We start from the raw sequence: 21,717 nt of genomic DNA, 5'->3' as shown, positions 1-21,717 counted from the left end.
ATGTAAAGTATAAAAAGTATAAATATAATTAAAAATATGTCGAATAATTATATAAATTTTGTAAGAAAAATTGTTAAAAGTCCACGATACTAAAAAGTTAACCATTAATCCATTATGCCAACTTGACCTAATTTTTGTCCCAAAAACAAAAAAGTTAATCTGAACCGTAAGATGGATCGAACGATTGACATTCTTCAGACTTCATGAGTGTGTGATAACTTAAACCGCATGAAATCCGCATCCCGTGAAACCCCTTGAAAGAAACGAGTTAAGTATTCTCTTCCTCGCTCTGTTTCCTTTTCCCCTTCAAAGCTATGGAGAAACAAAACCCCCAAAAAATGGAACCCAAGAAGGTGAAGGTTCTCAACACAAGCTCATTACCGGTTAACCAAGAAAATGCACTTCGATTGGTTGGTTCCATCGTAGAAAAAGGTATCGATGACGGTGACTCTCAAAAGAAAACCAATAATTTCTACTCTTTTCCTAAACCCACGGTTGTTCCTTTCCCCGTTGCACGTCATCGTTCTCACGGTCCTGTAAGTAACAATTCTTCACATTAAACCACATTTTAGTATAAGTTCAGCTTATAGCTTATAACTTTTAAGTTAGTTATGAAACTCTCTATGCTCATATTCACTTATTTTAGTTGAGAAGTTATAGCTACACTTTTAGAAAATATAGTTTAGGAACTAGTGGTTGAGCGTTTAGTTTATTTAGGAACTAGTAGTTGTCTATTTGTGTTTGTACGTGTTAGAAGATGTTTCTACAAGTAGAACAATCTAGGGTTTTGTATGACTTTTCTGCATTGTATTGTTATAGATGCTTCTAATCTACAAGCTAATCTAGGTTATATTAGAACCAGAGTAGTCAATCCCAGATAGCCGGACGGAGCGGCCTACCGACTCCAAAAGTGGGATAGCAGGATAGTTTTAGTGGCGCGGAGCGACCTACCCCAAAAGTGGGATAGCGGGATTGCGTTAGTGGCGCGGAGCGGCCGGCCCTAACGCTTTGTTTGAGAGTTTGGAGGGGGAGAGCTTTGGAAAAAGGGAAGGATTGAATGACAAGAATAGAGATTTAGGTGGGGAGGGTTTTGGAGGATTTGTTTTTATTTATAATCCAAAATCCCCCGAATTTGCGGAACTAAATTGTATTGGAGGAAGGGTTTAGAGAGTTTAGACAAATTGTTCAAATATAATCAATATTAAGTATTCCGAAAATTAAAAATACCTTAATGATAAACACTCTTTTATCATTTTATACAAAATCGTTCTTTAAAAAAATATTAAAGATTTCTCTAAATTTAATTTTTTTCCCAAAGCCCCTCCCTTCCCCTCCAAACTCCCAAATAAAGCCTAAAAGTGGGATAGAGGGATATCGTAGAGCTGGATGACCGTTCTATTTGATCATTTTTGGACAAATTACATATAATAATTAAAAATATATATTTAGTGTAAAATTAAACAAATAACTCAACTCATGAAATATTCATAAATCAAGGCACACATGACTCATGACTCTTGAAGTGCATAAATGACTAAAAAAGAAGGATAAGGTTGACTCTCAACTCAAAATTGATTGAAAACCCCAAAATTACTCTTAAAACATTATAAGTTTAAGGGGTCATATCGGTTTTTTAGAGGGGAAAAGGATAGTGGCCAGAAACCGCTCTGCTCCGCTATCCTGCTATTTACCCTATAGTAGCCACTAAAGTGTTCTGCACCGCTAAGGCTCTTCCCACAGCGGCCGGCCTTCGCTTCGCTCCGCTATAGTGGGATAGTGCTGACTACTCTGATTAGAACAATCTAAAAATATGTAGCAACTTCAAGCTATTCTAGTTTTCTTTAATACATTGCCATTAATTTTTACTTTCGTTACAATATTATAGAAATATGCATCAATTTCACGAACACTCTCTAACACTAGATCTCCGGCAACCTCTCCATCATTATGTGAAATTCACATTAGTCTCATTAAATAGGTAAGGGGACTCACTAATTTAGTGAGAATCATGTGAATTTCAACCAATCACGAAGAGTGGGTTGAAGAGAGCGTGTCTGTGTAATGACGTGTACGCCTCATAGACTGATAATTAGAACATGGTGATTTTACAGCATTGGCATCCACTGAATAGTAAAGGGGGTTATGATCATGGCAATGGTGATAGTGACAATGATATTGAAGATGAGGAAGATGCAGCTTTTATGGGGTTTGAGAAAGTTGCTGCTTTTGCTAATCCAATACAAAGGAGGAAAACAAAGGGTTTGGATTTTGGAAAGTGGAAACAGATTACTCAAGATGATAAATCTTCTTTCGGGCGGGATTTAGAAAATGATGTCACAGCCTCTAGCCAAACTACAAGGAAAAAGAAGAATGCACATGGTGATAAGATTACAGACAAGAAAATCTCAACTTATTCAGATGGCAGTGTCTTTGAGTCTATGGAAATGGATTTGAAGCCGCAGTTGGATGAATCAGATGGGATTTTTATCAATTCAGCCACTTCCATGGAATTAGATACTTCAAATAAGGTGGATAATCATAAAAAAGTTGATCATGCCATAACTTATAACGACAAGAAAGAAGAAGAATTTGCAGCTGAACGGAACCAAGTTTTTCCCGATAGAATGACTGATCACAGTTCCACATCTCAGAAAAATTACTTCATACATGATCAAGAGCCGACGTCTCTTGAGAGTGAAATTGATTCTGAGAATCAAGCTCGGATCCAGCAAATGTCAGCTGAGGAGATTGCAGAAGCCAAGGCTGACATAATGGAAAAGATAAGTCCCTCGTTATTGAAAGTACTTCAGAAAAGGGGGAAGGAGAAACTTAAGAAATCCAATAGTTTTAAGTCAGAAGTGGGTACTGTTGCTGAATCTGTGAATCAACAAGTTCAGAATACTCAAGGTAAGCGTCTGCAGACAGAGGATGGCATTTCCCATACTGTCGTGGTGCCACCATCCAAAAAACAGCTGGATGATAAGAATGTTAGCGGAAAGACTTCAACCACCACAGGCAGTAGCTCATGGAATGCTTGGAGCGAGAGAGTTGAGGCAGTTAGGGAGTTACGATTTTCATTGGCTGGGGATGTTGTTGATACTGAACAGGAGCCTGTGTACGGTATGCTTTCATTCATTCTTTGTACGATGTTTTGTCTGGCTTTTGAGTTCTAATATCAAATTAATGCTATATATGATCCTTGCATTCGCAACTGCCAGTGTTATCAAATAGCGGAGCCATGACCGCTATGGCGGTTATACATGGCGGTTTTTGGGCTTGCCGCAATGATAAATATCAGCCGATATTGTGGGTTTTTCCCCCATAATCCACTATAACGGCGCCACAATATGGCCGGTATGGCAGGATTTTGGCGCTCCACCACGGACCGCCATCCGCCATCCTCCATCTACCACAATTGAAACTGTGGCTGTATATTTGTAATTTTCCATAATATCAAGGATTGCAATGGAACCACGACCACACTTTTAAACCTTGTTTATAGATATAAATATGCTGTCTTTCCAACCATCTGTGGTGGTCAATTCTTTATTCACTACATTTCTTAATGCACACGAACCAAAAATAGTTGGCATTTTCATGTGTACTCTGTATTGTGTAAACAATATATTGCTGTTAAATTAAGAGAGGTTTAGATACATGACTTTGCAAGGTCATAGGCTGTCTGCGATTATCAAGTGGATCATGGCCCCTTGTTAAAAACATTGAAAATGCCAAAAACTTTTTTCATTATTTCAAAAAATGTATCATTCCAAGCTAGGATTTCATCTTCTCTCCACCACAATTGTTTCTTTCAAGAGTCTCACATCTCTTTATTAACAAGTTAAAATCAACATAAATTTGATTAAATTAAACAGAATGTTTTCATAGTAAACGGGGCCTAATATTTTCAAGTTCATAGACCACTTTGTTCGGTTGTTTTATATTCATCAAAGCAGATGTTAACATTTGTGAGAAATAAGTTGGAGGTGTGATAATATCCATCAGATGTTAGCGAGGGCTGCATATTAGTTGACGTTCAGATATAATATACATTTTGAGTCTTCTTTGTAATTGTATGACAATTCTTTTAGCAATAATGCAGATAGTATCCGTGAACGTGACTATTTGAGAACTGAAGGAGATCCTGGTGCAGCTGGTTATACAATTAAAGAAGCACTGTCTCTTACTAGAAGTGTGGTATGTTATGTGATGTATGTTTTACTTGGATGCAATTGAGATGGAGTTGCATTTGTTAATGCAAAATAATAAATAAAATTCATAATATTTTCCACTTAGTAACATAATATCTGCGAAATGTTATTTTTCAGGTTCCTGGACAAAGAGCCCTTGCACTGCATCTCCTGTCATCCGTTCTTGACAAGGCACTATGCTATATTTGCAAAGAAAGAACTGGAAATATGACAAAAAAGGGGAACAGAGTCGACAAATCAGTTGACTGGGAGGCTGTTTGGACTTATGCACTTGGTCCTCAACCAGAACTTGCATTGTCACTTAGGTGATTTTTGTTTAAGGCTCCAGTTGTTGGTTTTATCAAATACCTTAATATATAACACAGAACTACATCTGCTCTGTAGTCGGAGGTGTAGACACATTTGGTTGAACTGCATAAATAAATATCGTGTTTTTTGTTTGTGATTTATGTTTCGATTTATTTTTTGTTACTATTTGTTGTTCTAACTATATAACATGGGTATTGTTGTTTCTTTTGGATCATGTTTATGTTCCTAAATGGTTTGATAGTCTTAGAATTAGGATAGCTAGAGACATTAACAAAACTTGTCAGGTGAAGAGTTGTTGGGATTTTGTTTTTGTCTTTGAACTGTAGTGGTTTGCAACAAGTATAAATGTAGGTAGCATAAATTAGTATTGTTAAATGGGCATATTATGCTATTAAGGGTTTGGGTAGTAGCATATTTAAAGACCAGGGTTTTAAATAAAGGCATTAAAAACACATTGACATGCCTATGAGGTCTCGGTTCAATTCCGAGACAAACTGTTCATGTTAAACTACCTAGAGCCTAAATTCTAAGAGTAAAAAAGTAGCAGCATCCTTCTTGACCTGTCCCGTGATTGTTTTGTTGTTAAGTCCATTAAAATCTGGAGCTTCACATTGTTTCATTTGTTATTTTCTTCATTTTAATTAACCATCTCTCTTGTCATGCTCTCCTTCCGTCATCTTCTCTCTAGTATTTTCTCTTACCAATGTGTCTTTCAGCTAAGGTTGCAACCATTAGATCTGGTATGTGTAGTAGATTGCCTTGCTCCTGAAGTCACACTGCCATCAAAGCCTTTACGAGTGTCTTCCATGGTTTTTTTCTATTTTGAGTAGGATTCTTAGTCTAGTATCAGTATATATAGAAGGGTCAATATTTTGTCTTTTGTAACTCATCAATACACAACATATGTCAACTTAAAATTTTAAATTTCTAATTCATAGTTTATTAAATATTTGCTCTTTTCCTCTTATTATTTTATTTGTGCTACTGTGTTATGCATACAGGCTTTTGCTATCCGTGTCTAAAAATCAATTAGATGATTGAGTATCTAGATTGCCGACTTGATCAATACCTTTTGTTATAATAGTAAATAACAGGGAGACATGTGGGTGTTTCTTGAAAGGCCCTTTAATAAGCTACCGAGTGCAAATTATTGTTATCACAAATGATAATTCTTCATGTTGTCATTATGTTTAAATTTTGCAAATAGATTGCATTGTTATGTTGTGACCCATTTTTTATCTGAGTACCTTTTGATAAATAGATACCGATGAATACTTCAATTTTTCAAATTCTACTGGCATATAGTTATATTTCCCATTATATGGGCTCCTTGTAATGGCCTTGTGCACTGATTTTTCAGGATATGTCTTGATGATAACCATAATTCTGTTGTTTTGGCCTGTGCAAAGGCTGTTCAATCTGCACTGAGCTGTGATGTTAATGAGAACTACTTTGATATCTCTGAGGTAACACCGTTTATCATCTATATTTGAATTTTTTTTAACCATATACTGTTATTCTGTGTGTCAAATTAGTTTCATCTATAACTCTTTTACTTCCAGAAAATGGCAACTTGTGACAAGGATATTTGTACTGCTCCGGTTTTTAGGAGCAGACCAGATATATCTCTTGGATTCCTTCAGGGGGGATACTGGAAGTACAGTGCAAAACCTTCTAATATTCTACCTTTTAGCGAGGATTCTATGGATAATGAGGGCGACGAGAAGCACACAATTCAAGATGATGTATTTGTTGCTGGACAAGATTTTACTGCAGGTCTAGTTCGCATGGGAATCCTTCCTAGACTTCGTTATCTTTTGGAGGTAAAAAAAAATAAACATGATGAAAAATTTGATGTCATTAGATTATGTAGAGAGAGACATTTCGAATTTGGGATAGGTCTAACTCAACCCTAAAAGATATCTAAGACACACTTCGGATTTGGAATAGGTCTAACTCAACCCTAAAAGATATCTAAGAGGATTGCCCGGATTTTATAAGAAAAACTGACTATGTATGTAGTCGATGTGCAACCTCAACACACTCCTTCAGGACTGAACATTTGGGATGTGTGAGTTAATGCAAGATCCTCAGCAATATATTTAGAACAGATTCTGGTACTATCTTAGATTTTTGGCTAGGCTTAACACAGCTAAAAAGCTAGTTCAAGGGATGAGGATTACCCAAATTATGTTAGTAAGAGTTTGACCATATCTGTAGTCAATATGGGATCACAACCAAGACATAATTATTAATTTAAGGATGCTTTTCTGCTTTGGAATCTGTACTCCAATGCCACACTCATTATTTACTGATGGTTGCAGACAGATCCTTCGGCATCTTTGGAAGAATATATTGTTTCTATATTGATTGCCATAGTAAGGCATTCACCTTCATGTGCTAATGCAGTGCTGAGGTGCGAAAGACTTGTTCAGACAATTGTGCAAAGATTTACTGTTGGCAATTTTGAAATCCGATCTTCGATGATAAAATCTGTAAAACTCTTGAAGGTGAGTCATAATTTTAATTCCATTTTATAGGTTGCTTCATATGTATTATTTTCCTTGTTATGTTTGTTAAATTATATTTGCATATGTAGTTAGAGAGTCATTACTAATGTTTCATTTGATTTTGAAAAAGGTCTTAGCTCGGTTGGACAGGAAAATTTGTTTAGAGTTTATAAAGAATGGATACTTCAATGCCATGACTTGGAATTTATATCAACTTCCTTTGTCCATTGACGACTGGCTAAAGTTAGGGAAGGAAAAAAGTAAACTCAAGTCTGCTCTGACTATTGAACAATTGCGTTTCTGGATGGTCTGCATTCGATATGGATATTGCGTGTCTTACTTCTCCCAGATATTCCCTGCCTTGTGTTTTTGGTTGGATGTTCCTTCATTTGAAAAACTTATAAAAAATAATGTTCTGTATGAATCTACTTGCATCTCTAGGGAGGCATATCTTGTTTTGGAGTCTTTGGCCGGAAGACTTCCAAATTTGTTTACACAACAGTGTCTAACAAATCAACATCCAGAGTCCACTGATGAAGCAGAGGTATGGTCTTGGAGCTATGTTGCTCCGATGGTTGACTTAGGCATAAAGTGGATTGCTACAAGAAGTGATCCAGAAGTATCTAAGCTGTTTCAGGGACAGGAAAAAGGGAGAACCGACTTTACTTTAGGAGGAGATCTCTCTGCGACTCCTTTGTTGTGGGTATATGCAGCTGTTGCTCAAATGCTTTTCAGAGTTCTTGAAAGGGTGGCCTTGGGGGATGCTATTAGCCTAGAAAAATCTAATGGCCATGTGCCATGGCTTCCAGAATTTGTCCCAAAGATTGGACTTGAATTGATCACATATTGGCATTTGGGCTTTTCAGTTGCCTTTGGGACAAAATGTGGAATAGATTCCGGTGATGATGAATCTTTTATGAAGGAACTAATGCATTTGAGGCAGACAGGTGATATTGAAATGTCTTTGGCTTCCACCTGTTGTCTAAACGGAATGATCAATATTATTACTAAAATTGATGATCTGATACGGTCTGCCAAGACAGGCATTTGTAGTTCCCCAAGCGAAGAACAAAGTCGATCAAAAGAAGAAAAAGTGCTTAAGGAAGGCATAGTTAGTAGGTGTTTGGTTGAATTAAGGCCAATGCTTGATGTTTTCATGTTTTCTGCTTCTTCAGGGTGGCAGCACATGCAGGCCATTGAAATGTTTGGCAGAGGAGGACCCGCTCCAGGTGTCGGTGTTGGCTGGGGTGCCCGTGGTGGAGGATTTTGGTCCAAAACAGTTTTATCGGCTCAAACAGATGCAAGATTTCTTGTCTATTTGCTGGAAATTTTTGTAAATGCATCTAAAGAGGTTCCTGAAACTGAAGAAACGACATTGACCATGCAACGGGTTAACACTGCCTTGGGATTATGTTTAACTGCAGGATCTAGGGATATGGTTGTTGTAGAGAAGGCACTGGATCTATTGTTCCATGTCTCAACTTTGAAGTACCTCGATCTTTGTATACAGAATTTTCTCCTTAAAAAGAGGGGTAAAGCCTTTACATGGCAATATGAAGAAGACGACTACATGCACTTCAGTTGGATTTTATCATCTCATTTCAGGAGCAGATGGTTGTCTATAAGGGTGAAGTCAAAAGCCGTTGATGGCAGTAGTTCTTCTGGCAATAGGGCCACTCCAAAAGAGGATGCGCGTTTGGATACGATATATGAGGACTCAGACATGACATCTTTGACTAGTCCATGCTGTAGCTCTCTAATGATAGAATGGGCTCGACAGAACCTACCACTTCCGGTCCACTTTTACCTTAGTCCAATCTCAACAATTCCCCTTACCAAGCGAGCTGGTCGTCAAAAAGTTGGTAGTGTACACAACACACATGATCCCGCTAATTTACTTGAAGTTGCCAAATGTGGACTTTTCTTTGTTTTAGGTATTGAAACTATGTCTAATTATCAAGGAACTGACATTCCTTCTCCCATTCATCACGTAACACTGACATGGAAGTTACATTCACTATCTGTCAATTTCCTTGTCGGTATGGAAATAATTGAGCAAGATCAGGGCAGGGAAACTTTTGAAGCTTTACAGGATCTTTATGGTGAGGTTCTTGATAAGGAAAGGCTTAACCGAAATAAAGAAGTAATTTCGGATGATAAAAAGCATATTGAGTTCCTCAGATTCAAATCCGAGATTCACGAGAGTTACTCGATATTTATCGAAGACCTTGTAGAGCAGTTTTCTTCCATATCTTATGGTGATCTGATTTTTGGACGGCAAGTTTCACTATATTTACACCGCTGTGTTGAAACATCTATTCGACTTGCCACCTGGAATACACTATCTAATGCCCGTGTTCTTGAACTTTTGCCATCTTTAGAGAAATGCTTTTCTGGTGCTGAAGGATACCTTGAACCTGCAGAGGTAAAACATAATTAATTATCAGTTGTTTAACTATGGAACTTTGCCTACATTGAATGTTCCCTATGCTTTTCATACCTGTCCTTTTGTAAGTCGAAGATATAACCGTCATTTGTATTTTTTTATAACTTTAGTTTGTTGAAAATATGGGTGTTTAAAGTCTGCTTTAAAACATTGAAGCATCTGGTACAGAGTACAGTAGAAGCTCTTTCTCTTGTATCAAAGCTAATATTGGTAAAAGAAAAAAGCTATTGGGCGAATTCAAGTTTTATAAGAAAATTGTATTATTATTTTATTCACCTTTAGTATCTGTTAGATTTAGTTGCTGGGAAAGTATTTCAAAGTGAACGTGAAGAGTTTCTAAGAATGAGGAGAATAATGAAAACATGGATCATGAAACAGTCATCAATGATTAATAAGCCCAGCCACAGACAGGGAAATATGGAAATTGTATTAAACCAGAGGTTATAGCCTCTGTAGTAGTGATTTTTAGATACCATGTCGAGGGAGGGAGGGACAATTTTCTTTTCCCACTAACATCTGTAGAAGGGTTCACCTGCAGACAAACTGTCAATGCATGCAAGTCATTCATTGGATATGTATTTCTATCAAACACTGATAATGTAATGTTCCACTGCAGGACAATGAAGAGATTTTGGAGGCTTATGCCAAGTCATGGGTTTCTGATGCTCTTGACAGGGCTGCGATTCGAGGATCAATCACATATACTATTGCTGTCCATCACCTTTCCTCATTCATATTTAATGCCTGCCCTGTGGATAAGATATTGCTGCGCAACAAGCTTGCTAGGTCTCTCTTGAGGGATTATTCTGGGAAACAGCAACATGAGGTGAGCATGTTTTGAAAACTTTTTCCTTGATGGATAAAAGGGTAACTGGACAAATCTTCATTAAGAATTTGTGCTGCCAAACACATATCGAGTAAATTTTGTGCCTGTTTGCCATGGATGAAAGTGGAAATTAAGACTGTTGTATCCTATTCATCCTTATTTTAATAGTTGAGGATTTAAGGTTTAGGATTTAGGGTTTAGGGTTATATTGATACAAAATGAGAGGATTTTTTAACAATTTGAATCGTTAACTAATATTTTCAGGTGTCCCAATTAATCATCTACTAGACTAAATTAATCATGATTTTGAAAGTCATCAGCCATGATTTTCTGGTGTATATCAGAACATAAATCGTAGTTAATATGATATCATGTACATCTTAAAACCTTAAAATCGTGGTTAATGATGACGTTCAAAGTTGTGCTTATATACCTTTTGTGGATAGTTACGAGATACAATTCTTGTTATATTCATCAAAGATCCACACAACATTAACCATATAATGAAATTGAATTAATCATTTAAATTGTTGTCAAATTCGTGTCAAGTTATTATTTCTCCATTTAATGAGCAATATTGCGTTAATCACTTAAATTGTTGTCAAGTGTGTGCATATTTCTGTAAATGAACTTATTCTATATGCTACTGTTCAGTTACTGATAGAACTTCTGTTGCAGGGAATGGTAATGAACCTCATTCATCATAACAAGCTATCAACATCTGACATGGATGAAAAGAGGTGGTTGGAGTCCAGGGTGAATATATTGATTGAGGCATGTGAGGGAAATTCCTCTCTTCTGAGGCAAGTAGAGAAGTTGAAGGATGCTGCAGAGAAAAGTTCCTTGTGAGGTAGGTAGGTATACAAGCATGTAAATACTGGAGATACAAAAGGAGCGACGAGGCTAATCATATTCTCTAAGATGGTTTGGCTATTAAGATTTTGTGAAGCAAGTTTAGCAGCATGCTGATGCAACATTTTAAAAAAATTGTTATCTTTATGACACTTCATTCTTACTTTTAGAGCTATTACAATTTATATGCTCGCCTTATCCACGGAGTATTTAAATGCAAAATCAAATATGGTTGCGCAGGAAGTTTAGACATGTTTTTGGAGTAAAAGATCCATGCATTATCCACCAAGATTTTGAATTAAAAAAACCAGTGTATTAGCAGTGTTCCAAACGTATTAGCAAATATTGAGTGGAGATTGCTTCTCCCACTCTACGTGTTGGAGAAGTACCATAAGGAAATTCGAAAACGTCCATATGAATTTGGAAGTGCATTTTGATATTTTTTAGAAATATACTGATATAATAGATCATGTATTATAATTATATTATTGTAATAATTTTTTATTTTATAAATCAAACCATAAATCTATCAAATAAGATGATATATAATATGATGACATGCAGACAACACATCAACAACATGATCGGTCATAATCCGCTTCTCTAATATCTCTTGATAAGCTAGCATATCTGGAGCTTCTAGAGCATCTAAGGATGTAGCACTTTAAAATACCACGTTGCCGTATGCACAACTCCATTTGTTAGGAATTACAATACCTCATGCGTCATTCGGTATTAGATGATTAAAGTAATCATCAGACATCTATATCTTTGCGAATCATAGTAGAAAGAGCATAATCAGAGGGGTCTCTTGGAACAAGTAGCATATACCTGAACTGACGCATGAAGCATTCATGCAGATTTGAATACATCAGACGTGACTCAAAAGACAATCATCTGCTACTTTGCGGTCAAGATACACTATGAAGGGCTCGGTCACTTGATTTCCTATGAGTGAGACGTGTCAGTGCAATTTTTCGTTTAGATGTGTTTTGAATGATGTCAAAATTAGGAGTAACTTTAGCGTTTTTGTACATTGGACGATATCAACTGATTCTAGGTGTGTATTGTGCATTTTAGCATTAAAAAGCATGTCAACATGATTGGAAATGATTTAGAAAGGATTCATGCATCAAGAAAAGAATTTTATGCATCAAAAATTGTCTTTTTGTGTGAAAAATATTGCATAGGTCAACACGTACGACTTTAGGTTAACCTATAAAAGATTTTCTTCAGCATAGGTTGCCACATAGAGTGTACAGGTCGACACCCATACTACGTTATTAAAGCCTGTAGGCTTTGTTCCATGCGTCGCCTTGTCAGGTCGACCTATAGGGAGCACATGACCTTTACAGATAGACTTATGCTTCAAATAGGTCGATACATGACTTTTATAGGTCGACACATGACTCGTATATGCTGACCTATAAATCTAGAATCTTGAACTTTTGCATTCTTTTCAATTCCTTTTGCATTCCTTTTTGCCTTAAATCACTCATGCATATAAATACTACATATATGCATCTTTCTCTAGTAAAGGTTTTTAGAGTGAGTAAAACCTACATGAATCCAGGATTTCAAAGCATTCTCATCATCTTCAACTCCATCTATGCATACACACAATCGAATTACACATAATCATTTTTTGATTGAGTGTCATCTAGATTATGATTGATAACATCCAATTAGGTTTGTTGTACTGAGAATATTGGGTTGAGAACTTTGAGGGATTCAAATCAGAAAACCGAGTTGGGGTTTTCCTTCAAGACCACTTAAGGTTTGAAGGTTTTGGACAAGATTGTGCAATTCGGATCTGATCGAGTGAAAGCTTTGGGACAATGGGTGTCTTGCAAGGGAGTAACGTGAGACGGTGAATCATGTTGACAAATCTTGGGTTTCAACAAGTGTGCTCTTGGGATTAATTCAACCGGATCAAAGCCCTGGGACAAGGAGTTCCTCGCAAAGAAGTAGCAAGAACAGGTGAATTGAAGCGACATTGTTGGTTACTTGATCAATCTCTGATCAAGGGTTTTGGAGGTGGTAGAGTCAACATCAAACTTAGAGTTTGTAGAGTTTGATTTCTTCATCTCTTGTATACACATATTTTGCAAAGTAAGATTTATTATAATATCTCAATTCAAATTCGAATTGAGGGTAAACGTACCCATAGCAAGGTCGAATGAGGAACTGCCTAAACAAATCCTTGTGTACTCTCTCTCTCTCCATCTTTTTTATTTTGTGGTTTACAAATTATCGATTGCGTTGATCATTTGATCAATATTGTTTGGAGCATAATTTTGAATGCATTTTGAAATTTATGTTGTTGTGTAGATCATAAACTATTTGGTTGTGATTGGATTTCTAAGAACAACAAACACTACATAAAGTTCCAAACATTGTTGATCGCACACTAAGTGTTTGATAAATTGCTTGACTTTATTTTGTGTGTGTTTTGTTCATTGGAGATAGACTTTTCCTTTTGTGTTGTATTGAACTAGTTGTGGTTAGTTATGGTTAATTGAATTGTGAATTATTATCATTTCATTGACACCTCTACGCATATTCGAGCTTTTTGATAGTAGGTTCGGTTAGACAATTTTTTATCTTAGAATTTTTTGAAACTTGCTTCCACGCTATAAACTTTTTCAAAATCAATTTTGGTTCAATTTTTAAATTTGTGATCTATTCACCCCCTATAGATCTAGGCTTATCGTCTAACAAGTGGTATCACAAGCTCTGGTTTATTCTGTGCTTAAGATTTGCTTATCAGATAATGGCTACCGAACCTAAAGGGACGTATAATAAAGCACCTATTTTTACCGGTGTGAATTATGGCTATTGGAAAGCTTGTATGCATATCTATATCAACTCCGTTGATAAGGGTGTCTGATACACTATCATCAAAGATCCTAACTAAATTACAATGACCAATGATGAAGGTGTCACCGTACTAAAATCGGAAAGTCAATGGGATGATAATGATAGAAAGTTGTGGTCACATGATTGGAAGACACAAAATATTCTCATATCTGTTTTAGGTGTTGATGAGTATTATTGTGTTTCCCGTTGTGAAACCGCCAAAGCTATGTGAGACACATTAGAAATTTCCCATGAGGGAACAAATAGGGTCAAACAACCTAGATTCAACATATTGAATCAATGATTTGAACTCTTTCTTATGAAGCATGGTGAAACCATTTTCGACATGCAAAAGAGATTCACACATCTTATTAACCGGTTGAATGCTCTAGGTAAGCCTATTTCCAATGATATTTATACTAATAAGGTTTTGAGATGTCTTAATAGGGAATGACAACCCAAGGTCACCGCAATCAAAGAGGCAAATGATCTTAAAATACTTGATCTCACTACCTTGTTTGGAAAGTTGGAAGAACATGAGCAAGAACTCACTTTCTTGGAAAAACATGAAAAAAAGTATGAAAGGAAGATGAAGAAAGAGAAAGGTAAATACAAGGTGGAAGAGAAGAAGTCTATTGCTCTAAAGACTTCAAGATCAAAGTCCTCAAACAATGAGCATAGTGATTGTGAAATTAAAGATGACAAGGAATCCGACGAAGAAGATATGAGGTTGTTCATTAAGAAGTACAATAGATATATGTGGGAACAAGAAAATAAGTACTCCGAAAAGAACCATAGCAAACCTAGAAGGTTGTCAAACTCCTCAAAAGAAGATGAGAATAAGACAAGCAAGGTTAGAAGTTCATGCTACAATTGTGGGAAAACAAGTCATTATAGGCTGGAGTGTCCTAAGATTAAGAAAGAAAAGGAAAAAGGTCATCACAAGAGATATAGCAAGTGAAATTCTAGTATCAGATATGAGATGTCGAATGTAATGTCACGACACTAATATCTGAATAATACAAACAGGATAAAAGATAAAGAACAGTAATGCAAGAGACACAAGCAATTGTTAACCCAGTTCGGTGCAAACTCACCTACGTCTGAGGGCTACCAAGCCAGGAAGGAAATCCACTAAATAGAATCAGTTCAAAGACTCTCAGTAAACAACTTCAAGTTACAGTCTTTTCACCTAATCTCTACCCGTGTGACTTCTACCTAAGAGAACTCTTAGATATGAGATCCTACTCACCCCCCCTCAATCACAGCAGTGATATAAAACAAGAATTACAATGAAAAGAAGACACTCTTCAAAGACACATACTTGATCTTACTTAAAAGTTTCAATCAAGTAAACACACACTCATGCTTCAAAGCTTAAAGTGGACAAATTACAACTCAAAAATCAGACCAATTCAATCATCTATGGATGAATTGAATGGCTTACAATTCACACGACCACACAAGACTAAAACCCTTATTCTCTCTCAATATTTCGTTCGTTATTTCTTGTGTATAAAATCAGGTTTTCCATGTCTTTTTTATAGAAGCATTTTGCTGGGCTTGGACATCATAAACCCTAAAACTATTTTCCATTCATATCTTCTCATGACAGTTGATTATATCTCTTTGGAAAATAAGTTAATCTAGTTATAATTACTGATTGATAACGTGTTCAATCATCTCATCAATCATACATAGATTATCATTAAAAACGCAATCACATAATACATAACATTCAGACTGAATGTTCTGTATACAGATGTCATGACATCGGGTCTGACATCTCAGTAAAATCCTGTATAATCACATTTTAAACATTCTGCAGGTACATGATATCTTATGTCAAGACATCACATGTGACAACTTGTGAACACTCTAGGTTTTACCAAAATTGCTGCCAACACATAGAACCAACAAACTCCCCCTTTGGCAAATTTTGGCTAAAACATATATCAGTCCATTTGTTCACAAGAAAAAACCATATCAGCAGTTAAGCAGCAACATAAGTAATAAACCACACATTTACTAGCTATACTAGCAACTAGTAAACACACATTAAACACATATGTGCTTCTTCTCCCCCTAAGTCTGTTCAACACAGACATCTCCTTCAACATCACCTGTAACATCCATCACTCCATCAGACATCTCCTTCAACATCACTTGTACAACACAAAACAACATTCTGTTCAACATCAGCTGTCATCTGTTTATAGCCTAGCTACTTCATAGCACATATTAACTGCAGCTCTCCACATATTAACTTCTCCCCCTTTTTAGTCAAAATAGACCAAAGAGACCAATGAGACAAAATAAATGTCTATTAGTCCAACAGAGAATGTCACAAGGAATGTTAAAACATATAGAATGTTAGAACATAATGTCAGGTGTTACAGAACCATAATTATACACAGCTATATGAGCTGAGATAAAAAGAAATCCAGAGAACTCATAAAGAGAACCCAAAAATTACATCATGGCATCAAACAAGACTTCCAAAAAAAACATCAAACATCAAACAACAAACATCAATGCATCCATAACAGCACATCATTATAACAGGGGGACCATCTTCACCACAACTCAGTCTGAGGAGCTAGCATCTTCATCAGCTTCAAATCCAGAACTGCCACTAGATTTATCTTGAGATTCAGACCTCTCACTTGAGGTGTGGGCATCTGTGTCCTTGGCTTGACCAACATTATCCATGTCTCCTTGCTCCAAGCTATTAATCAGAACCTCCAGAGCTTCTTTCCTAGCTTTAGCCACCCTAATCCCAGTCTCCAATTCCTTACAGGTCTCTTTCAATTCAACAATCAGGCCACCTTGAGAGGTTGGCTTCTTCATAGCAGATGTCATGACAATGTCATTGACATGACTGCCTTCAAATAATTTATAATGAACTGACAATGTAGGTTTTCTTCTACTAGGGATATCACTTGTGCTCAGTATTCCAGGTTGCTGGCTTAGGATTATCCCATAAATTATTGAGGGAAAAGCAATGGGTAGCTTCACTGCATTTGTGGAAGCATGTTTCACAATTTGTTCAATCATGAACCTTCCATAATCAAAATTAAGCTTGGTTCCAAGAACAAATATGATCCTTCCAAGAGCATTAGAGATAGTAGATATATGGTTTGTTGGTACCCAGTTTTCTGACCCTATCTTATGCAAGATAGCATATTTCACAATTAATTTACCAGCAGAGAGATGCTTTTTGCTTGGCCACTCCTTGACCTGACCAACAGTTATTGTCCTACAGACCTCATTGTCTGTGGCCTCTAGTTCAACAACACCTTTTGTTCCTCTTCCTAGGAACTTATTGATCACAGTTGGAGAGAACCTTACACACCTTCCTCTAACAAACACCTTACAAAACTCTTTGCTGTTCTTGTCAGCAATGTCCTCAGGGATATTTACCACAAACTCTTTAACAAGACCTTCAAAACATTGGGATAACCCACTAACTGTTTTCATTAAACCAGCAGACTTGATCAACTCCATAACCTCCTTAACTTCCACATCATCCTTTCCCAGTCCTCTTTCCACAGCTACTCTCCTTTGGATTACAAATTTTCACTTGGCTGCACCATCTTCCAGATGGAAGGAAATGTTATCCAAATGTACAGCAGCAACCTTAGCAGGAGATTTTATAACAGTAGACCTTTTGATAGGAGAGATGTCTGGGACATCGTCTAAAACATCATCCTCTGAATCATAACTTTCTCTAACCTTTCTCTTCTTTACCTCCACTTTACTCCAGGACTTTGAAGGACCTACAACAGTAGCCTTCTTACTAGTTTTGGCTGTCATCATCTCAGCCACAAATCTCCCTTTTCTGGTCTTCATTCTCTTTGCAACACTTGGCTTCAAGTGATGAAGCAAGCTGTCATCTTCATCATCTAAGCTTTCTTCTTCTAAGTTAATCACCTTCTTCCCAGAGTCATGCTTCTTAGACTGAGAAGCATCTACAGATTTCTTACAAGGCACGGTTTGCCCTAAAGAACACAGTCCCTCAGCAACTATGTCTTTCTCAGACCTAGATGATTCATCATCTTTCTCATTGTGAGGTTCCATCTCAGGTGAGGGGTCCCTTCTAGATAGAGGAGTCGAAACTCCCTTGACTGAGTGTCCTTCATTTAGGATCCTTGTGACCAAATTTCTAATGACACGATCAGTATGCTGCATGTCATCTTTAGAGGTAGGGTTATCAGAGCTATTACCTTGAATATGCCCTGCAGTGGAGGATGGACCAGGGGCGTCGCCTGGGATGACTGATAGGGGAATAATTTCCAAAATGTCTTCATGAAGAAAATCCATGGATGGTGTTCTTGCTTTGTACGCAAGTTTGGTGTTTTTAGAACTAGAAGATGAAGGATGTTGTGACATCTTGTTGAGCTTGTGAAAGAATGTTGTTTGCCCTAGCAGAGATGGTCGATACAGTTTGAGGAAGATGGAAGTGGTTGAGCTGAGGTTGCGTGTGAGAAAGCTATAGATGGTAGTTCCAATACTAGGTAATGATTTACCATAAATGAGGCACTTTCTTTTAAGTGGGCAAACAATATTTTTATTACCTTTTCCACTCCAAATTAATTGCTATAAATTCTCATGGATACAAATCCCTAATTTCCCTCTTAAACATTCAAATTTATTAGCATCCAAAGCCTTTGTAAATATGTCAGCTAATTGCATTTCAGTAGTAACATGCTCCAAGGCTATGATTTTCTCTTCTACTAGTTCTCTAATAAAGTGATGACGAATATCAATGTGTTTTGTCCTGCTGTGCTGAATAGGATTCTTAGAAATATTTATAGCACTCAGGTTGTCACAATACAATATCATGACATCTTGTATGACATTGTATTCAGTCAACATTTGTTTCATCCAAACCAGTTGAGAACAACTACTCCCAGCTGCTATGTATTCAGCTTCAGCTTCAGCAGTGGATAGGGACACACAATTTTGTTTCTTACTAAACCATGATATCAAGTTGTTTCCTAAGAAGAAACATCCTCCTGATGTGCTTTTCCTATCATCAGCACTTCCAGCTCAGTCAGCATCACAATATCCAGTCAGCATAGATCCAGAACCATGAGTATACAACATCCCATAATCACTGGTGCCATTGACATATTTCAGTATCCTCTTCACTTGGTTTAAGTGACTGACTTTTGGTTCAGCTTGATACCTAGCACGAACACCTACAACAAAGGCAATGTCAGGTCTGCTTGCTGTGAGATATAGTAGACTTCCTATCATGCTTCTGTATAGACTTTGATCTACACTAACACCACTTTCATCTTTGGAGACTTTCAGATGTGTAGGAGCAGGTGTCCTTTTATGACTTGCATTCTCCATACCAAACTTCTTAACAATGTTTTTGGCATATTTGCTTTGAGATAGAAAGATAGAATCTTCCATCTGCTTAACTTGTAGCCCAAGAAAATAGGTCAGTTCTCCAACAAGGCTCATTTCAAACTCAGACTACATTTGTTTAACAAAATGTTCGACCATCTGATCTGACATCCCACCAAACACAATATCATCCACATATATTTGAGCCACCATGAGTTTTCCTCCTTCATTCTTCACAAATAGGGTCTTGTCAATACCTCTTTTCTTGTATCCATTGTTAGTGAGGAACACAGTGAGTCTCTCATACCAAGCCCTAGGAGCTTGCTTCAAACCATAAAGGGCTTTCTTCAATCTGTACACATGCTTTGAAATATTTGGATCTGTGAATCCTTTAGGTTGTTCAACATAAACTTCCTCATTTAAGTAGCCATTCAAGAAGGCACTTTTTACATCCATTTGGAACAGTTTGAACTTCAGATGACATGCCACTCCAAGCAATAGTCTGATGGACTCAAGGCGAGCTACAAAGGCAAATGTTTCATCAAAGTCAACTCCTTCAAATTGAGTATATCCTTGTGCTACTAATCTAGATTTATTTTTAGTAACCACCCCTTGTTCATCAGATTTATTCTTATACACCCATTTTATTCCTATGAAATTTATTCCTTCAGGTCTTAGAACCAGTTCCCATACTTCATTCCTCTTGAATTGGCCTAACTCCTCCTGCATGACATTGATCCAGAACTCATCAGTCAAGGCTTCCTTGACATTCCTAGGCTCAATCTTGGACACAAAACAACCATGTGAGATCACTTACCTTGATTTAGTTGTGACCCCTTTATTTGGGTCTCCTATAATGAGATATTTGGGATGATCCTTCTAAACTCTGATGGAGGGTCCCTTGTTGATTTTGTCAGCTTCAGGTTCAGCTTGAGGAGGTTCACTCTCATTATTTTTGTATGGTAAATCAGCCGGGGCATCATTTAGAGATGTCTCAACATCGTCTGTGACATCAGTCTGTTGATCATCAACCACAACATTGATAGATTCCATCATTACTTTTGTTCTGGAATTAAAGACTCTATATGCTTTGCTGTTTGTTGAGTAGCCCAGAAATACTCCTTCCTCACTTTTGGGATCCATCTTCCTTCTTTGTTCACGATCAGTCAAGATATAACATTTACTACCAAACACATGGAAGTATTTGACTGTAGGTCTTCTCCCTTTCCAGACTTCATATAAGGTAGTAGGAGTTCCTTTCTTCAAGGTTACTCTATTGTGAACATAGCAGGCTGTGTTCATAGCTTCAACCTAGAAGTGGTAGGGCAATTTCTTGGCATGAATCATAGCTCTGGCTGATTGTTGGAGAGTTCTATTTTTCCTTTCTACCACACCATTTTGCTATGGAGTAATGGGAGATGAGAACTCATGACTAATTCCTTCTGATGCACAGAATTCAGCAAATTTGTTGTTCTCAAATTCCTTCCCATGATCACTTCTGATTTTGATAACTTGACTTTCTTTTTCTCTTTGGAGTCTTAGACAAAGATCTTTGAAAACTTCAAATACATCAGATTTTTCTCTTATAAAATTGACCCATGTGTATCTAGAGAAGTCATCCACCACTACATAAGCATACTTCTTCCCACCAAGACTTTCCACCTGCATGGGACCCATCAAATCCATATGGAGAAGTTCCAGCACTCTGGAAGTGGTGTCATGTCTGAGCTTCTGATGTGACATCTTTGTCTGTTTTCCAATTTGACATTCTCCATAAATTCTTCCTTCATCAATCTTCAAGTTGGGAATTCCTCTAACAACTTCAACAGATATAATCCTCTTCATACCTTTAAGATGCAGATGGCCCAATCTTTGATGCCATATCTTCACTTCTTCTTCTTTAGCTAGAGTACACATTGAAGAATAACCAGTTTCTTGAGAACTCCACATGTAGCAGTTGTCCTTAGACCCGACTCCTTTCATGATCACTTCATTTTCTTTATTAGTAATCAAACATTCAGTTTTAGTGAAGTTTACATTTAGACCTTGGTCACACAGTTGGCTGATGCTTATTAGGTTTGTAGTCAGTTCCTTAACAAGTAGGACATTGTCAAGATTAGGAACTCCATTGTAGTTAAGCTTACCAATTCCCTTGATTTCACCCTTTGCTCCATCACCAAAGGTTACATAGCTGGTGGCATGAGGATGAAGGCCAATTAGCAGGTTTTTGTTTCCAATCATGTGTCTGGAGCACCCACTATCAAAATACCAGTCTTCTTTGGCTGAAACTCTGAAGGAAGTGTTAGCTATCAGGTTTGTAACACCAGTCCTAGGAACCCATTGTTT

General features: G+C 37.0%; 1 protein-coding gene across 1 annotated transcript; it reads left to right on the top strand.

Moving 5' to 3' along the window:
* Positions 1 to 251: 251 nt before the first annotated feature.
* Positions 252 to 11,397, top strand: LOC127119701 (transcriptional elongation regulator MINIYO). Its single transcript, XM_051050002.1, has 10 exons — positions 252 to 536; positions 2,112 to 3,120; positions 4,103 to 4,197; positions 4,329 to 4,516; positions 5,881 to 5,986; positions 6,083 to 6,343; positions 6,845 to 7,030; positions 7,161 to 9,455; positions 10,093 to 10,302; positions 10,981 to 11,397. The coding sequence occupies exons 1-10, from the start codon at positions 315 to 317 to the stop codon at positions 11,149 to 11,151; spliced, it is 4,743 nt and encodes a 1,580-aa protein (XP_050905959.1). The 5' UTR covers positions 252 to 314; the 3' UTR covers positions 11,152 to 11,397.
* The last annotated feature ends 10,320 nt before the right edge of the window (positions 11,398 to 21,717 follow it).

The sequence above is a fragment of the Lathyrus oleraceus genome, chromosome 2 (assembly GCF_024323335.1).
Source record: "Lathyrus oleraceus cultivar Zhongwan6 chromosome 2, CAAS_Psat_ZW6_1.0, whole genome shotgun sequence".
NCBI classification, from domain to species: Eukaryota; Viridiplantae; Streptophyta; class Magnoliopsida; order Fabales; family Fabaceae; genus Lathyrus; species Lathyrus oleraceus.
The sequence above is the reverse complement of the archived record's forward strand: the minus strand, read 5'-3'. Positions and strand labels throughout refer to the sequence as shown.